General features: G+C 33.1%; 2 protein-coding genes across 6 annotated transcripts in view; one reads left to right on the forward strand and one right to left on the reverse strand.

The window, feature by feature from the left end:
- The window catches only part of hts (adducin 1-like protein hts), a 32,674-nt gene extending 26,194 nt beyond the window's left edge, over positions 1-6,480 (forward strand). For 2 of the 5 annotated variants that reach the window (XM_088202257.1, XM_088202256.1), the window contains exons 8-17: positions 566-679; positions 752-877; positions 965-1,124; positions 1,209-1,325; positions 1,401-1,472; positions 1,630-1,686; positions 1,870-2,046; positions 4,769-4,836; positions 4,897-5,042; positions 5,106-6,480. In XM_088202257.1, the coding sequence (XP_088058383.1) occupies positions 566-679; positions 752-877; positions 965-1,124; positions 1,209-1,325; positions 1,401-1,472; positions 1,630-1,686; positions 1,870-2,046; positions 4,769-4,836; positions 4,897-5,040 (1,035 nt within the window). In that variant the 3' untranslated portion in view covers positions 5,041-5,042; positions 5,106-6,480. The remainder of the gene's footprint in view (positions 1-565; positions 680-751; positions 878-964; positions 1,125-1,208; positions 1,326-1,400; positions 1,473-1,629; positions 1,687-1,869; positions 2,047-4,768; positions 4,837-4,896; positions 5,043-5,105) is intronic. The other 3 variants (XM_088202260.1, XM_088202258.1, XM_088202261.1) reach the window with 2 other exon arrangements.
- A 469-nt stretch (positions 6,481-6,949) lies between these two features.
- Positions 6,950-19,580, reverse strand: FANCI (Fanconi anemia complementation group I). Its single transcript, XM_088202255.1, has 23 exons — positions 18,814-19,580; positions 18,635-18,745; positions 18,396-18,568; positions 17,853-18,023; positions 17,681-17,791; positions 16,889-17,028; positions 16,630-16,823; positions 16,444-16,571; positions 16,161-16,378; positions 15,161-15,374; positions 14,951-15,103; positions 14,791-14,888; positions 14,566-14,729; positions 12,039-12,236; positions 11,494-11,927; positions 11,244-11,429; positions 11,052-11,176; positions 10,790-10,986; positions 10,552-10,725; positions 8,055-8,244; positions 7,576-7,994; positions 7,140-7,350; positions 6,950-7,082 (listed from the first exon to the last, which is right to left on the reverse strand). The coding sequence occupies exons 1-23, from the start codon at positions 18,919-18,921 to the stop codon at positions 7,051-7,053; spliced, it is 4,149 nt and encodes a 1,382-aa protein (XP_088058381.1). The 5' UTR covers positions 18,922-19,580; the 3' UTR covers positions 6,950-7,050.
- Between the last annotated feature and the right edge of the window lie 772 nt (positions 19,581-20,352).

Raw genomic sequence — 20,352 nt, forward strand, 5'->3', positions numbered from 1 at the left:
GTTAAAAATGATATAATGCCAGTTATCGTCGAATGTGTGTGTGTGTGCGTCAGTTTGTAAGTTGAAAATCAAGGTTTAGTATGTAACTTATGTTTTTTTTTGTTGTTAATTTATGTTTGTACATTACTCATGAGAGCGTGTAGAAGATTTGCATGCGTACATACACACAAGCATATTTATTTTCAATTATTTTACTATATGAAAGAGATTATATAAAATGCTTCCTTGAAATCGACTAATGTGCATTTATACTTGTTTATGTTCCCAAGCTACTTAACTCTCCTGATAACGATATTCGACGAAAGCTATAATTGTCATTTTTTTATCAACGTTTAAATAATGTGCTGTGTGTGTTTGTTGATTGATCGATCGATTGGGAAGTTTGAAGTGTTGTGCCTTTTCAATGTCACTATGCATAAAATGTGTTTTGTTCTTCAATGTGGATACGGGATGTACATTATATTTTTTTTATTGCATCATGTAATACAATTATAACGATGACGGATGCGTCTGCGAGTGCAACATCACGATGATAACTGGTTATTATATTGTTCGGTCAATCTAGTGGGTGGCGGACGGATCTCCTGCTCACACGTGCGCACCGGTTAAAATTGACGCAGTTTTACAATTCGTACCCAAGAACACCAATCCTAAAGAGTTCAAGGAGCTTCAGCAACAGGTTAGATACGACTTTAAAATTGACCATTACAATTAAGGATCATCTGGAGATGTAATTTGGTGCGGTTTACAGATTAAAGATTATAGAAGAGCCGATAAAATTAGCCCTGGACCTAAATCGCACATATTGGAATCCGTGACGTGGGACGAGGCCAACAAAATCCAAGATGCTGGAGCCACGCACACTGGAGATCACGTGGTAAGTAATTAGATTTTTATGTTAGTGTGTCAGTTTCCAGGTTGATGATTTTAGTGCATTTATATTAATTGGCATTGAAATGCACAGGTACTCATGGGCGCAGCCTCTAAAGGAATTATTCAACGCGGTCATCAGCACAACGCGACCGTTTACAAGGCTCCATATGCAAAGAATCCGTTTGACACGGTCACCGACGATGAAATTGACGAGTATAAACGCACAGTAGAAAAGAAGGCGCGTGGTCAACGTGAGTGTTTATTTAATCTCGTTCTTAGTTTCTTACTCTTTCTCTGTTGTACTATTGTAGATAATGTTTTTGTTTTGTTCATAGATGACACAGGCTATTCAGAATCTGAAGAATTGAGCGGGGCTCAAATAATGTCACCTGAAGCATTGAGCGGGGCTCAAATAATGTCAGCTTCTGAAGCCGAAGACGAGTCACGCACGGGTAAGAAATATTGATTTACCGCAAAGTAAAGCGACTACAAATTATTAATTCACTATTGTTTCTTCCATCACACAGAAGCGAGAGTTTTGAGAATAGAAACTAAACAGGCGCCGCGTCCGAGCCAACCAGAAGTCGTTCTCAGCGATGGTGAGTGTAATTTTTCTCATCGTTGACGTTCTTCGGTATGTAATAGGACGTATGGATGTTTTGATTTGTAGATTCTTATCGTTTAGGTGTTTATTTTTTTTTATGTATTAATCTTACTTTTTTAGTTTTATTTTTCTTTTATTTTTATGTTTTGTAGCCAGTACTGATTTTATGAATATGGAACGAGCGAAAACAGACGGTTATGCCAGGAAAGGTAAGGGATTTTGGATTATTTATATAAAATAATTAAGCACTAAATTGTTTGATTAATTATTTTTTGCACTATTAATGCATGTAAACTATATTTTTTATCTTTTAAACTCACTGATTTGGATTGTTTTTATTTGTGACGTTTTTGCTATGTAACACTTAATTTAATTTAAGCATTTTATGGTAGATGACGAATATTATCCATCTGATACTAATCCGTTTTCTGACGACGAAGTGTTCGATGTAAATTCTTCTCCTCTACACATTTCGGAAAGATCTGTACCGACTCCTGGAGTTAATCCAGATGGAACGCTTATCATTAGAACGTATGAAGTTCCTCGAGTTCAAAAACTAATCAGTCAAGGTGAAAGATTATTTATATTATTGACTTACGGGCGAAGCTTTGGTTCGATTGTGCCGTTACTCCTTGTATACCGCTTGATCATTCATGCTTATTTCACCTTTATTTTCCTGCAATTTCAGAGACGTTGACGAAGTTTAATTTTGACGAAATATCGACGGAGAATCCTCACAAACTTTCAAAGACATCACCAACATCCAAATATATTCCTGCTATTTTATTCTCCATGACGACTACTTTAAATCAAAGCGATTTAGACGCGTATAGATCTGAGAAAACACCTCTAACTGCCGATAAATCCTTCAGAGAGTTTTTCAAATATTTTATAATTCCAATTTATAAACCGTTAGAGCCTTTGTACCTTTACAATATTAGAAACGTTTGTATATCTGATCATTATTTATATTTTAACAAAGGTTTAAGATCTGTCACGCCTAAATCTATTTGGTTACCAACGTACAACGAAAACATACATGACGTACACGACTTGTTAATAGACAAACTGAATCTTGATTATGTACCGCAAACGAATAATGTTCCTATTTGTGTTTGTCACCTTGACTATTGTAACGACAATTATTATGATGTCATCAGATATGTCATCACTGAAGTCAATTTCAGTCGTCCATTATTACCCGCTGTAAAATTGCATCGCTCAAATTTACCTAAAAAAGAAACCGCAACTTTCGTAACGCTACTAGATGATATTAGTACTTACAAAGAAGAGTTGAATTTGAGTAGTGATAAAATACAACCGGAAGATGATGTATGTTTCAGTCCTTCGTTGACAGAATTGTGCAAAAAGGATTTTAGAAATTATCTCGTACCCATTTCGTTATATTATAATCCCTCTAATTCATTATTGGATTCCACTTTTAAATTGTCCAAATGTTCGAAGGTAGATATTTTAGAATCGATCCATGAAGAAAATGAGGTCGTGAACGCTTGCGATGAGAATATGTTAGATTTTGATTTGGATCTTGAGACTATTAAAACGACGACTGATCGTATAATTTTTGATTCTTTTAAATATCTTCAACAGAACATGGAAAATATATCTGCATCGGTTGAATCGTTAAACATTAAGTTGAAAAAATTGGCTGAAGATGATGTGCAAAACGGTCTCTTATCTAACTCTGAAGAGACTATGAAATGTTTAATTTTGATTGTGTTGGAGAGAATTTGTCAAATGAACGATAAGATGGCGACTGTGCAATTATTAGCTTTGCTGATTATGTTCGACAATGTGGTCGACGATGAAGAGCTGCTATGTGAGTTTAAAGCTCTGATTGATAATATGGGTTCGTGTTTTGTAAATAATAAGTTGCAGAATTTGTCCAAAATCATCGATTGTAATTCAACGATTGGGTTTGAAATACAAGAATTTTTCAGCGATTTATCTTCGGATTTACAAAAAGATATAGACATAATTAAAACGAGGTTTATTAATTTGATTGATAGACTCGCTGAAACAGTTTCGAATATAAGGATTGAATCGGAAAATATAGTCGTTGATGATAAGATTGCGAGTGATGTAGCTGATTCATTTAATGAAGAGTTTTGCGATGATTTAAATAACGCTTTTATTGACGATACATCCGATTCTAATAATAATATGGCTAATTCTAATAAAAAAAAGAAAAGACGAACGATCGGGTTTGAAATACAAGAATTTTTCAGTGATTTATCCTCGGATTTGCAAAAAGATATAGACAAAATTAAAATGAGGTTTATTAATTTGATCGATAGACTTGCTGAAGCAGTTTCAAGTATAAGGATGAACGGTGAATCAGATAATACAGTCGATGATAACGATAATGTGACTGATTTATTTAATGAAGAATTTTACGATGATCTAAATAACGCTTTCATTGAAGATAAGTCCGATTCTATTAATAATGTGGTTAATTCTAGTAAAAAAAAGAAAAGATCATTTTTTTATAATGACGATGAAGTGTCATCAATGGCATACGATAGTCAGTCGGGTGGAGAAAAATATTGGTTCAAATTTAATAATGCTAAGAAGGTTAATAAGACCCAAAGAAAGGCGAAAAAGAATTTAAGTAATAAAAATAAAGTCTTTGAAATAAAACAATCTTTAGATGTTTATCATACTGGGATGAAAGTGTTAAGAAGCGATTATAAGGTTGAGTTGATATCTGATCGTATAGATTGTTATTTTAATGATTTGAAGCATATATTACATTCGGATAATGCATTTTATAGTGAATTTAGCTTACGTTGCAATGACGGTTTAGCTTATAAAAAAATATATACCTGTAAGAATGGAAAGTCTCAGAAGCACTCTTTAAACTTCTCTTGGCCACCTTATGAAGATACAATGCTTTATAAAATTGTATCGCAATTTAGGATGTCTGATAGTTTTGATGTAGACGACGTTTGACAGTTGCGGTTTCATTGATTGTAAATATTTTTTTATATACCGTTTCATTTATTGTATTTGTTCTTGAATTACTAAAGATGGTTGAAGATGGATTTGTGTTTTAATATTTTTGTTTAAATTCACGATGACACTTATTTTTGCATGCAACTCTTAAAATAAAAGCACTGGGTATGTTCAGGAGAAAGCACTTTAATTTGTCCTCGGGACGAACAGGTATGTGGATAATTTGTATATATGTCGTAGGGATAAGTTTCTAACACACTAATCGAATTAATTGATCTTATTAAGTTGGAATTTTTGTCAATTGTTTTTATTTTGCAGGTGATAATACAGTGAACGGTGATCATTCTGATGCCCAAGTTAGCACGTTCTCGCACAGTAGCAAAGAGGTATTATTTGAATCGAGTAGACGGTTATTTAATTGTTTACTAATTATTTTGATTGAACAGGGTTCACCTTCTAAGGATATGTCTTTGGAAGAGTCTCCCAAAAAGGACAAAAAGAAGAAGAAGGGTCTTCGAACACCATCTTTCCTCAAGAAGAAGAAAGAAAAGAAAAAGCAGCAGCAACAACCTCTCGCAGAACTAGCATAGAGGTAGAGATCTATAATATATGGATATTGTAATAAAAAAATATTTTTTTAATTTAATACTTTCAGGTTCTGAGGAAACATCCTACACTGCCATCTCGCTTACATTTTGTTGAATTTGAAGAAATTGCGTTTTAAAATTATATTATTATAGTAGACGTACGTATATATTAAAATATATATATAAATACATTTTAAAAACCTGGACACAAAGATAAAGAAAACACACACACACACACACATACACGTTCAATTCTGCAAAAGCTGGCTGAATGTCTGAACGGCATACGCGCAATTTATGCTTGTCGCTAAAGTGATGTGATTTGTTGTTGCTTGTTTATAATAATAATATAAGGAGTATTGGTGCGATAGATAAAAGATTGAGGGATAGAGAGCTAGGGACGTCGCGGAGTATCATTATTACACAATTGGACTATTTATCGTTGATTATTTTGTATAGCAGGATGCATATTCATGTTATAGGAGTGACGGGGGAGTTTCGTATCAATTGTATTCATTAAAGTTTCACATCATAGACCTCGAAATCTTGCATGTTAGGGAATACGTATTAATAAGTTCCATCCGTACGTTATTTTATATATATTTAACAACTTACACATAATCTTCTTATTACTGGTGATATTTAACGATATATACTACATGTAAATTTCCATATATAAATTTTAAAACTTATAGTACTAAAATAGCGATAGTTATATTGATCGGAACCGTTTTTAACTGTACATTTTTGTTAACTTGAGATGACATTTGCATTCGTGTCAATGTGTAGAAGAAGACCTTCGAGAATGTTTTAGTATTATGTATTATTTTTTTTGTATTGTAAAATGCTTTTATGTTCTTTGAGGTCTTTTTATTTTTTTATTAGTGAGGCCTTTTTATATTCTAAATTGTGTACGTGCGGTTAAGTGCTTTCGATGTGGTGTGTATGTGCACACGCAAGTGTACGCGTGCACATATAGATTTAATGGGAACGTATTTTGGGCTTACTATTGTATTTTTTTAATACGGAGGTGCTTGAAGACAAGTGTAAGAGTTGCACAATATATTGATATGATGTATAAACGGCGCAGAGCTTTTATTAGCCGACTCGCTCGTAAACTGTTGTAAATTCTTTCGACTTCTCGGCTAATAGAAGCGATAGCGGTCGGTTCAATGTTGAAAAAATAGACATAAATGCACATTTTAATGACGCGGTGAGATTTTTTCGACTTACGCTGCCTTCGTTGTGTTGATGAAAAGATGACATTTTAATTTTGAAAAGCATTAGGATCGATATTTTACTGTGTTCATCATCGACTTACTTATGGTAGTAAATTAAATTTATATATCTTATCAAAACCCTCCTTTTTGCGATATTTAATATTTTGTACCATGGTCAAAGGCCAAATGTAATATTGTGGAAATGGGCCAAATTTTACGAAAATGTGAAATGAAAAATATATTGATTATATGAAAATGATGAATTAAAAGAGTTCACATATTAAAAATATTAATATATATATATAGTGAATATATATAAAAACGTGTAATGATAATAATATATCGCTAGGCATTGTATACAATCGCGTGCATTGGAAAAAAATGTGAATTTGCTTCCATTGGATAAAAAAGGCGATTTGGTCCCGTTGAACATTCGCTCGGCAATAACGATTCTTTGTAATGCGAATGCATGAAACACGCCATACAAACAGTGAAATGAGAACCCGATTGAAATATTATAATATATATATATTTTATTTTGTATTTATGAGATGAGAGTTTCATTGAAAATAATAATTATAACATATTGTATTTATTTATAAGAACAATACAGAATGGTACTTTTTATTATTATGACTATTTTTTAATTATTATTATATATAACTATATATTGATTATAATTTTATTTGTAATTTTTAAATTTTATGCTGAAATACATATTTTTTTCTGAATATAAAAAAAATTTCATTTAGGAATCCCTAAGAATCCCGAAATATAATGTCCATTTTTAATTTTAGTCATCGTTTTCCTCAGATCCTTCGTCATCTGAAAATGTATACAAAATGAATAAGCAAAATATATAAATATACTAAAGAGAGCAACCTTCTTGTTCTGAAGCTTCTTCGTTCATTTCGACATCGGCTTGCTCTTCAACTGAATTTTTATCTTCTTCGTTGTCATTGCTGATGTCCATTTCATTATCAGTCAAATCGTTACGTCCTGAATCTTTATTTTTCAAAGCTTCTTTAACCAGAGATGCCTTGATTCTGAAGTCCCTTGCATTCCCTTTCGATAAATATGACACTAAATCCATCTAAAACACAATAATATATAAATAATGTATATATGTACCAGTGACGGTCGGTGAAATACTTTCCCTCTCGATCGCTTGCATGCTAGTAACTAGAGTGAAAGAGATGGGGAGGCATGCATGCGTGCCTATCTCTTTCACTAGTTACTAACACGCGAGCGATCGAGAGGGAAAGTATTTCACTGACCGCCACTGATATGTACCTCAATTATATAAATTTTTGCTAACCTTTGTTTTAGCACTCAACAGATGTATCCTCTTATAAAACAACTCGCAATTATAAATCAATCTCGGAATATTCTTTGTATCTTTGATCACCCTAGCCTGTCCTTTTGTACCTTTTGACGGATTACCCTCTCGAACTTTCTCGACATGAGAAACCAGTGCGTCGATCGCTTGCGACATAGTCTTACCGGACAGCTTCACCAGCTTATCGAATCTAGCTCCGTGTATCGAACGTTGATCACGAGAAATAAAATGAGATGTGATCGTAGAAAGTATGGCATGAAGTCTAGAAGCCACTCTAATGATCGAATCGCAGCACGGTCCAGCCGGACATACGATAATCGCCAACTGTCTGACCACAGTCGCAGCTCGGCAAAGTTCAGAACAAACTGCTCTTTCTCGGTTTTTAATTGTAGCTATTGCTATATAATACAAAAAATATTTTATATAATATCTAATAATTTCAATTAATTTTTAAATACCTGTAATGGCCTGCTCTGGTTTTCTGAATTGAAGATAGGCAAGATCGGCGCGTAGTCGACCGATTATGGTCTCTATGGCCGAGAATTCTGTGTTTAAATGTGTACACACAGCTAAATAAGCAGCCGAAGAAGACGACGAGTTAATAATGGCAAAGTCAGTCATGCTAGTTTCTTCTGCCTTCTCAGTTTCCTAAAATATAATAAATGCATCATTTTTTGAAATCGTAAAAAAATAAGATATTTCCGTCATCGCTTGCTGGAATTCTCGGATTTTTTGTGTTCAATTAGGGGTAAGTCTATTGTTTTCTAATCAGTTGACTGACAGCTTTCGTGGAGAAAATATTTTTAAAAGTTATAATGCCGAATCGCTCGCAATTAAATGAAAATCAAAAAGCCAATATCATTGTGTATTCGGCAATGGGGTTTTCGACAAGACAAATTTTTCAGTCAGTTGGTTGTAGCCAACGAATAGTTTGAAGACTTAAAAAAAAACATCGAAACAGGTTCAACAAATCGAGTTAAGGGTAGTGGGCGTAGATAAATCACCTCATTTGGTGAAGATACATGGCTGATACGTCAAATCTGTTTATGCGTTTGGCGTAAAACAGCAGTAGATATTACCAGCGAGTTAAATGATACAAAAAACAAACAAATAAGCGTGAACACAACTCATAGGCGTTTCAGGGATAAAGGTTTCTTCGGCTGTATACCTGCTAAAAAGCATTATTGACCCAAAAAATACGACAGAAACGCATGGAATGGGCCAACCGGCATAAAAATTTAACTTCTATCGATTGGAGAAGGGTGATATTCTCCGATGATAGCAAAACAAATTTATTCCGATCAGATGGAACGCTTATTGTATCCAGCCAACTGTGCGAAATCCGGGAAGCCAAATGATATGGGGATGCTTTTTGTGTTTCGGAGTGGGACGTATACACTTGATCAACGGAATGGTAAAGACGGCGGATTACAAAATCATCTTGAAATTTTTTTTGATCCTTTCGATGGAAGAGTTACTTATATATTTTTAAAATAATTACTTATATATTTTTTTAAACTAATTCTATCAATGTCTTAGAAATGAGATTAAAAATTAAAATAAAGCTAATTATTTAATAAAAGATTATAAGGAAAAATGCGAATTAAATCGTTGGACTGGCCCGGGAACAGCCCCGATTTGAATCCTATTGAAAACCTTTGAAAAATAATAAAGAAGAAAATTAGAGCGCACAAACCTAGTGAATAAAAACTAAAAGAAATGATCGAAAAAGTGTAGTATGAAGAAATTGACAATAAATTGATTGAATCCTTGATTAATTCTATGCCATCGCGTATTTTAGCAGGGTTGAAGGCTAAAGGGGGTGCAACAAAATATATATAAAAAAATATTAGTAATAATGCAAATTGTAATGAATTTCAAAGCTTTATACTTAAGTGTCTAAAAATGTTATCTAATTTTTTTTTTTATATATTTCATACATTTTTAATTTTTTTAAATTTATATTTTTATGTGTAATGCTTCAAAAAATCTTTTAGTAGTTAGAAAAAAATTATAAATTAATTTAAACTATAATACGTTTTTAGTTTCATATGAAATATGATGATTTTGAAGGTGATGCGTTTTTTTTGCACGCTACTATATATATTTTATTATATATACGAAGTGTGATCAAAAAGTTCGGTGAATGAATTTTTATAGCTGCAACTACTGCCGCTAAATTCATTTGAAGTATTAAGTCCGATAGCCTGATCCGTTGAGATAGTCAGTGTCAAGTTTGAACAAGTTGTGACTTGTTAGCCGGCTTCCAGAGCCGGAAGAGTGAGGTTGTGTTTACCGTGTCTGTCGCGCATCATGGATTTCGGACAACGCGTTAACATTAAGTTTCAAAAAAGTGCCAAAGAAGTTCATGAAATGTTAAAATCAGCGTATGGCAATAATGTGGTGACTCTGAAGACTGTTTACAAGTGGTATGAGCGATTTAAAAGCAGAAATGAGTCGGTTGAAGACAAGCAACAGTCTTTTGACTTCAAAATGGTTCGAATATTCGAGAGCTTACCGAAGAACTGAACATCTGGTACGGGTCCGTGCAAAGCATTTTATCTAATAATTTGAAAATGAGACGAGTGAGTGCGAAAATTGTTCCCAACCTTTTGACTGACGAACAGAAGGAAAATCGTGTGTCAGTTTGGATGGAATTGAATAATCGTCTTGATGCAGATCTGGACTTCATGGTCAAAATTATAACTGGAGATGAAAGTTGGGTGTATGGCTATGATCCTGAGATGAAAATGCAATGCGATCAGAGTACGTTCCAAGGGAAATCACTGTGAACTCAGAATATAACAAGGGCGTACTACAACAATTGCGAAACGATGTACGGAGAAGAGACCAGGAGAATGGGCTAATGGCTTCCTTCTTCATATATTTTGAAGGTGATGCGTTATTTTGCACGCTACTGTATATACACAGATAAATTGAAATTGAAATATATACCTCATCTTCATTAATTCCCATTTCAATACTCAATTTCTTAACGAGTAGTTCACAAGCAGACCAAGAGTCGGCCGACTTTGTTATGATGTTTAAAATAGTCGCGATGATGCTTGTTCCTAGATTTTTAGAGTCTTCGAAATCCTTAGACGCTAAGTTCTGCAGCCATTCGATCCACTGTAATTGACGTTTAAATTAAATAATGGAAGTTGAAAGATATGCCGACTAATGATGGAATTACTCGTTTGCAGACTATACTCTCGGCAGGCAATTGAGTCAACAGCGTTGTAATGATTTGGAATAACATAGGCACAATTTTTTGTCCAATAGGTTCATCGTCAATCAAGGGATTTACCAAGATTGCTTCCAATTGAGAGGCCAGTGTTCCTGTTATGGTTGAAATCTTATTATCAATCTTTTCACTTGTGCCAGTATTGCCTAAAAATTATTCTTTGATATAAAAAATGTTTTAATTTATAAATTTTGACCAATTTTTTAAATACCTATTACAGTTAGTAACTCGGAAAAGTCTTCTGAAGAGTTGAATATGATAAGTTGCATTAGCTCATTGAAACATTCGGCGGTTAATAAAGAAGTTTCTATGTCGAAATCAATGAATTCGTTTAATCTAATAAATAATAAGATATGATAATTGAGTTTATATGGCATGTTATAAATTTATAAATATATAATACCTAGATATGCATCCGTGATATAAATGGCGACCACATTCAAAAGCTTGTTTCTTCAATTGAGAAGTTAATCTCTTCGATTTAAGACAAGAAATCGTACTGATGCCGAGTCTTATTATCAACTTGTGAAAATCACGTTTTGTTCTCACTTGGTTTAGTTGATCCATAGTACTCCATTTAACATCGTCCCTGAAATTAAAAACAAAAATGTAATAGGTGTACTTTTACAAAAAAATATGTAAAACTACATTACCCATATAACAGCTCTAAAGCTCTGGATAAAGTTAGAAGATTCCATACAGAAGTTGGCTGTTTGAAGCCCACGTTTGCCTTCTTGGCCAAGTCAGAGAACTTAGTCTGTGCTTTTCTGCCTCTCTTACCTTTAGCGGGATTTATTTCTTCGCTGTTATTATCGTTTTCTTTATTCTTCTGCGACTTTTGACTCTTTTGCGTCTTCTTACCGGCTGAATCTTTCTTAGTTTTGGCATTGTTATTCTTCGTCAAATCGAGCAATTGATTGTACAACTTTTGTAGATTCAACACTTTTTGCGGTTGACTAGATTTTGTCGGTGTCCACTCGTTTATTTTGAACGCCATTAACGCTTCGCAGCAAAGGAGACTTTGTTGAAGTGTCAAACATTTAGTTTTTGATTCGTCGCTGATATCGTTCAGTACAATACTGTTATCCTTTAATAAAATATGAGATGAAAGCATTTTTTTGTATAAAATAATATATTATAGATCGATGATTACATTAATCCGTTAGATCAAACAAGAGTTAAAAATGATAATAATTACCATGCTGAAATTCACAGCTGTGCATTTGGTCATTCGATTTGTTAACGATAGCATTATTCCGTATAATTTTCCTGAAATTCCATGAAACTGCTCAGGAGCTCCACTCAAAGACCAGCCGCCTGGAGCGTCACCTCCTGGTGCCGCTTGTTCGCAAACGAGTAATTCCTGAATGACGAAGAGTAATCTTCCGATTGGTTCCTGTTGAATTTAACACATTTATGACTATCGAAAATCGTGTTTTATCATCGGCAGAATAGGGCAATAACTTATCATAATACATTATTGTTATAAAGTTGTTGAAAATGGATTCAAATAAATTTATACATTAACCCATTAACAACGTCCAAAATAAAACTACATATAAAATATTTTTTTATTATTTATTACGACATACTGAGCAAAGAAAAATTTAGATAAATACATATAACTTAGAAAATAAAGGGGTGTACACAGCTGTGTACAGTGGACGGTTTAGCAGTGAAACTGTCCAAAGCATGGTCGCTCAACACAACGTTTTCTTACAAAGACCTCGGTTGTGGCAAATAACATAACGCAATGGTTTTTCGGTGCGCTTGGGTTTGTGACCGATGTTGTTTCGCTCTAGTCCAAGTATTGTTGATGACGTCGGATGACTTTTTGTTTTTGTCCGTCGTATGTACCCTCGAGCAATCATCCGTCTGAACAATAATTGATCCATGTAAGTCACCTGTCCAGTTTTGCTGAGTAAAACATGCAGTCGCCAAGCATTAGAAATGGCCATATCCAGTAAGTAGGTAAAGATTATCAACCACTAATTTTTTCCTTTTATAGGCACCCGGTAAAGACTGATCCATTTGGTCGACGCCACCCATTCCTCTGTTGTAATTTATGAACAGTTTTGTGACATTGAATTCCACCTTTTGGTTTTGAACTTTGCACCATATTTTCACTTTTCCCAGAGGCTCTATACTGGCAAAATTGGTTCCTATTGTAACATTTGAGACAATCGGCATCTTTGCCAGCAGAGATTTTACGACTCTCGCGCCGAGAGGATCAGCAAAAACTTCTGTAGACTTGTCGCAATAAACATCAAATGCGTAGCAGTAGCCGTCTGAACTTGTTGCAGCCCAATTCCGATAGCCAAACTGCACAGGTTTCCAATAATGAATTGTATGGCTGAATGATGGCCAAAGTATTTAATCATAGACTCATCGCCAGCCAAATTTTCATGAAAAACTCCCCACTGGTACGAGTTTCTCTGAATGAGATTGCACAACGGTCTCACTTTGAATATTTTATCATTCTAAAACATGACTGAACAATTGGTTCACGGTCAGATGGCCATTGTACACGCTTGTGTACTGGGCAATAAAATATAACCTAGCACACAGTAATTGAAAAATATTGTCATATTAATATTACCTCATGTTATAGTAGAGTATAAATATACATAATAATAAAAAACAAGTCAAAATATTTTATTATTTATAATAAAAAACGATAAAAACATCTTACCTAAATAATCTTGTTTCAAATCCGTATTACGATGATAAACCAATGACATATTTACGCATTATTGCCAATTTGAATTTTTTTATAGTTCACTACTACTATATAGTTCCGAATTAAATAATTACTTCCATACTAATTATAGAAAGAAAACACCAAATCACAAAGTGTACACAAGCGTGTACGGTGAGCGGTAATGGGTTAAGACAAAAAATGGGCTTTCTGCTGTCTGTGTTATTCCAATTAAAAATGGGCTTTCTGTTGTTAGCGCTTGCGCATCGGGTACAAATTGTATTAAAATTACTACTGTGATGGGGCAGTTTTGCACATTTTCCAAAAAATTGCATTGTTTTTGAAAAATGCCCATAACTTTTAAACTAGTAGGAATTTTAAAACAAAAATTTCAGATATATTTCTTTATAACCCGAGGTATTTAAATATTTAAAAAAATCGGTGGTTCTCAATCTGTGTTTTTTTATAATGGTTTGTAATTTTTTCTAAATGGCAACATAGAGGACACTATCCAGGACCTTCAGTATTGAGATATCGACGTTACAAGATCGTATATGGAAGTAAATAATATAAATAATAAGAATTGGTCTCACGTGCAAATATGATCTACTATTAGTGACATTTCAATTTGAAAAAAAATCTGATTATCATAATAATTTAAATAAAAATAGTCAAAATTTTTTCTTTTGTTTGTTTTCTTGTAATCTGGATGTTCGAATTTCATGAATTTATTTTAAAGTTTTCTTTATTACCTTCCTTCCATTGGCATCTGTGAGCAAAATCTAAAAATAATATTGCTCTAACCGATTTTTTTACGTTCAAAGTTCAACGTACGCAAAGACTCGTATACGAGTCATCCGTGTTTCTTCAAAGAAACTTTAAAGACTCGCATACGAGTCATCCGTGATGAATGTGTTAATGTGATGTTATAAAATATACATAATATACCCGTAAAAGTTTTCGACAATGACTAGTGTTTATTTATGTTTTGTTTAGTTGATTAAAATTTCAGTAACCTACAACTAACCTGAAGAGTAACAGAATTCTCTTTAATAACGACACACTTTTCTAACAACAACGGTGGCAGGGCTTCGACATCTGATACATAATAATGGGATGTTAAGTGTTCGTACAATATATTAAAAACAGGTTCGAGCAATTCAGGCCTTTTATGGACGGCAATCGGCAAACCTATCAAATAAATATACCGTTAAAAATATATGAATTTAAATATAATAACAAATATGCTTACCTAAATATAACTGTTCCCTAACTTCAACACTCTGTTTGAAACATCTCCTTAACAACGAAATCACTTCCATGCAAACTGTACTGTTATTGATACGCAAACTGAAATATTTACATATTATATAATATTTAACATGGATAATAATTATTTATTATAGATATACCTTGGACCTGCCCCGATTGAGTGAACGTTGGAGGATATCTGCGATAATACCGAGTAAGAACTTGAATCCTGCGTTAGACTTTCAGCGTTGACTTTCAGGGTTTTAATGAGAGATAAGAATCCGTACACGGCAATTCGGCCAACTCCGGTGTCACTGTAGTAGGAATTTACATTAGAGTTTAGTGGGTTATGATACCAAGAGTGTATTTACCGTGAAAATAGTCCTTTACGGCACATCATGACTAGGGTGTCTCGTAAACGAGAATCTAATCGCATGAGGTTACTGAAGGATTCGATGATTTGTTTATTATCGGACCAGTGTCTTCCTTCAGGCAGCATCACACAGTCTTCTATTATTCCTTGTATTGTAATGGTACACTCCATCATCGTATGTGGCATGTGCAGTGATAATAATCCGAGTGTTACTATTTTTTCATGGATAGTTAATTATTAGAAATACAACATCACAAGCAGTTTTAGATACAATTCAATAGAAATACTACTTATTTATTATATTTTAATTTTGAGTTACAGCACCTCGTAACTCATTACAAATGGCTATACATAAGCTCATTCAAATTACCATTTATTCTTCGTGTTTTGTGTAAAAAAAATCCATCTAAGGTCGGTTTCTCGTCATTCTATCTAAGTACATATCTCAAATGCATTGAATTTCTTTCTTTCATGAGGGTATACAAATATACAAAGGACCAATCTTCATTATTATGATATTTTTATTTGTGTTTGTATTAATGCATCCACATCTAAGCCACACTTTGCTCTATTTATGCATCATTTGTAAAATATATCGTTAAGCGCCGATGACGCAAATATGCGTCATTTGTAAAACTATTATGCAGAAGTACTAACGTTTTAAAGATTTTAACGCATGTTTTGATGTAGTCAAGTTATGTAACACTTTCTTGGTTGTAAAATCCTATATCTGCGTTTGGGTTTGAGTCTGCATAAAAACTTTAAAGAGCATACATATTTATTGTTTGCCACTGTTTCAATAAAAATATTTAAGATGATCAATCAATTAAAAACATTTGCCTAATACATAAAATCTTGGAAATTAAGATTGATTACTTTAAAAGTTATAGTGATTTTTCGAGTTAAAAATCATCTATATAGAGAAGATATAAAAAAATCTAATTCACAATATCATTGACTGTATAATAAATAATAGTAATAAAATAAATAATATTCACCAGCTATATGATGCACATTGACCGATTCGGAGCCGAGTTTATCTCGTATCATTTTCAAAGCCTGACCAGCAGCCTCCGGTTTGTTTTTGATTAGCTTGATCAAAATCAACGGACCTAATTCTTGGAGTTTGTTCGCTGTCGGTAGTATTCCTCCAGTGGCGATCAGCGATATTGCGAGAGATAGTAATCCTTCACCAGTAATATGGCAATATGTTTTACTATAAATTACGATAACATTAAATTATCTGGAACGATTTTTTAAATAGCAAAAAATATTTATTACTTGTTTTCAATAACAATATTTATGATAGTTTTGATGTTAATTTTGCCCGAAAGCACATCTTTACACCATGCGAAATCCCTTCTTCTGAATTCTTCAAGGAAGTGACTATGTAGTGACGATCTTATAATCTAAAACGATAGAGTGATTATAGTATTGTGAATATGATTAGAATATGTTGGCAATTACCTGAATACAAGATTCTTTTTGATGTTCAGCAGCCAACAATATTTGCAGCAGAGTCGGAGCTAGCAAAAGCGAAGAAGGACGATGCGTCAGACCTTTAAGGGTCGACAGGAATTTCTTGAAGGCATTACCGCCTCTACACGCGTAATAAATACAAGTGGCTTCGGCTTTTTGGATTTGGTCGTCAGGAAACTCTTCTATAAAAATAAAGTAAAATATGAACGTAAACACTCACGGTTTGATTAAAAGTTATCCCAGTCACCTATTAAATCCATGTCCATTATGGGACTTTCAGAATCTTGTAAAAGTGACTCTTTGCACAATTGCTTCGAGTAGAGTCTTTTATAAAAATAATCGTTGAGTCTGAAGTAGATCGTTGCTCCGTTTTGGTTTTGACATAATCTAAAATTATTTTTATGGTATAAAATTGTATTATATAATATATAAGATATTTAATGTTTACAAAGTTCTATTCACTTTCACTTGGTTTAGATACTAAATTGCTTGTCGTGATTAAACTGTTTCCACTTCACTCTTTTAAGATGCAAATGATTGCTTTTTGTAAATACCACAAAAAAATATATATATACATATATAGCAAACAACTAGAACAAATTTAATGATCGATATCCTTAACAAACATATGTGTGGGATTTCGCTTAGCATTACATCGGGGGAGGGGGGGTCGCATATATGCGTATTTTTCATATGAATAACCCATTGGGTAATTTTTTTTCCTTTGCCTTTAGTAATATTTTATTTTATTTCTTAGAATTTAAAACAATCCAGCAAAGATCGAATTATTATTTTTATTGATCAATTATATTATAAATAGCATGTTTTTTTAAGTAATGTTTTTATTGTATATTTATTATTTTCCTAATAAAAGAGAAGGATATACTATATCAGTTTTGAAAATTATTTTAGATATGAAATGGTTAATCAAGAGTAAGATTTTCATGCGCATTTGTTTAGTTGCTGCATGCCGATTAAATATTTCCATAGCACAAAATTTTTAGAGCTTTGTAAACGTTCCTCTTATAATAACTACAACCTTAATAGTTGATGTATGAGAGGGGGTAACGAGTCTGGATTAAAATCGTCAAAATAGCAGCATAACTTGTTAACGATTTGAAGATGTTCTTCTTTATTCAACGGCATATCTCTATAACACAAATGGACATTTAAGATATTGATCATTTAAGAGTATAAGCAAAAATACTTACAAAAATAATGCAGCCAAAGGAGTCACAATCTCAACTGGCCATCTCGCTTGACACAGTGTTTTAAAGCATTGAGATACAAACTCAGAGGTGCTCATTATATTATCGCAATGTGTGACGTTTCCTCCATGTACGGATAGAATCCGAATACATTCGGGTAGAATGTCTTTCCAACTGTGTATGAAAAAACCAATTATAGTTTGTACAATTAAAGCCAATATATTGGCTTTATTGGAATATGTAACAATGAAATTTAATAAAATTATAATACTGTAAGTTTTTAGATTTGCGACATGTTTCGTAAATTGTTCAGCTTCGACCAATCATTTACCAGAAGATTGGTTAAGATATACACACTTTTGGCACGCCCCTGGCGCCAAAATATTCTAGGTCGTGAATAGTGACATCTATCGATTATTTTTTTGTTGTGTTTAGATATAAAAGTATTTTAAAAAAAAATCCGGGGATCTGTATATATATTCCTGAGGCCCCGCAAAACCCCCAGCCAGTTAAAAGTTAAAAATCGCATGAAGCAATCAAACGCACCTTGTATGGTAATCGCTGTTCTTGCAAATTGTTTCAATACATTCTTCTATCAGCTTAACTAAAGATTCGATCGAAAGATGAGGAAATTCTAAAATAATGTCAGTCAGAAAAGTCTTCGCCAACGTCGCTGGTGTTGATTGCTCTCTGATGATCTTTAAAACCATTTGAATTAGCTGAAAATACAAAAAAATATAAGCAAAAACTATATATTAATTCTAAATCAAAGTGTATGTTAGTACGGTGAAAAGTTTTTTCTGTCCTTCGGCATTGTTCGATAGTCCTAGCAGCAGAGCGTCTAATAATTCTGAGCCTTGTGAAGATATCAAATTGGCGGTGATGAGATATTTGATCTGAATGATAATTAATAATAATAAGTAGTTGCCGTATCAAAGTTTTAATATGTCACATTTTTACATACATCACTTTCAGAAAGGCCAATGACGTATTGTACGAGTTTCTTCTTGTTATTTTTGTCGCGATAGAGCTGTTTTATCTTTGAGAGTATATCTTCGTTCTTTGGCGCCATTCTTCGACGATCAGAACAACAGTTGTCAATAATCAAGTTGCGTCAACTTCGCGGTATTCTGTGTTATTTTTTAAATTATAGCAAAGTCTAAACGACGGTTATTTCGGGCATAATCAACGATAGACGATAACGAAATTTCAAACCTATAAAATAAACAATGACTACAATTAAACAAATAAAAAAATGATTAAGCTAATTTTTCTAAAAATAAAACGCAACACAAAATATTTATAAATAATTTATACTATTGGCAAACAATGAGATTGCCCATTATTGTTTTATTGTATGAAAAAATAAAATAAGCAATTATACTAAATATATATATTATAGTGTTTGGTATTTGTCAATAAACTAAGTAAAACAACACGGGTATATTTTTACCCACCACAATAAACTAGTGGTAAAAGTCGGTGACTAATACCTAAAATACTTGGGTTCGAATTCCATATGGATCCTAGCATTTTTCAATTTCTATCGCGTCTGGCAGATCGGTATAAGTGTTTATTATATATATATATATTGATATAATTTTAATTCCGGTCAATCATCACAGATTAGGTTTTTCTAATCTCACGGACGAATAATTAAAATAAAAATCGAGCTATCTAAGTTGTGCGTAGGGACTGCAATAATACAGAATTTTCGACACCTGTATTAACGAGAGGAAAACAATCAATACTGATATTAACGGTTTTGACATTACTATTATTATTTTAATTAATTCACCGGAAAAATAATCCGAGGATCACATGTTTGAATATTTAAAATATGAACGGTGACCAGTGCACGAGCCAGCAACGGTCGTTGCGAGTCCGCCAAGAGAATGTGCCTACGTCACGTCAATGTTACCAGTGTCGCCAAGTTTTGGCGTTAATAAAACCTTTAATTAAATACATAAATGGGCCCCCACAATAAAAAAAATATATTTTCAAAAATAGGGGCGTTAAAACGTTTTTCATTTGAAACAATAAATCTAGGACAACATAGTCTTTATCGGCTTCAATAAATTATGTCTCTCGTTTTTCGTGAATTTTTTAACTCCCTCCTTCCCTCTATGTCTCAAGAGGTCATTGAGCCAGACTCATGTTTGTTTCACACTCATAATTCCACTAACCTTTCCCCTAAATCTGTGACATAATTTATGGAAGCCGCCTTTGCCAAAATACCGTCTTTGATCGACCGATTCTGAGTGATACCTTTATTTTTATACCAGGGGCCAGTGCACCACTTGCCAATTTATTTCAATAAAATATATTACTAAATATTTTTTGTCCTATGAAAAAGGGGTGTGGAGAAAATTGTAAATCTGTTTGTTCAAAATGCGACATTATTTAAAAAAATCATATATATGATTATCTAATTTGTGTGATTGAGGTGTTACTTATTTATATTATTGCACAATTAATATTTAATATTATTTACATTAGAAAT

Source organism: Plectrocnemia conspersa, unplaced genomic scaffold (genome assembly GCF_051122295.1).
Source record: "Plectrocnemia conspersa isolate PC_06_02 unplaced genomic scaffold, ASM5112229v1 ptg000013l, whole genome shotgun sequence".
Lineage (NCBI taxonomy): Eukaryota > Metazoa > Arthropoda > Insecta > Trichoptera > Polycentropodidae > Plectrocnemia > Plectrocnemia conspersa.

Bases quoted from the DNA above. Each gene is read 5' to 3' on its own strand.
- FANCI (XM_088202255.1), bottom strand. From the start codon at position 18,921: ATGGCGCCAAAGAACGAAGATATACTCTCAAAGATAAAACAGCTCTAT. The intron at 12,237-14,565 runs GTTAGTTGTAGG...TAAATTCAACAG, and splicing joins AGAATTCTGTTACTCTTCAG to GAACCAATCGGAAGATTACT. The intron at 7,995-8,054 runs GTATTTAAAAAT...TGTATTATATAG, and splicing joins ACCAGAGCAGGCCATTACAG to CAATAGCTACAATTAAAAAC.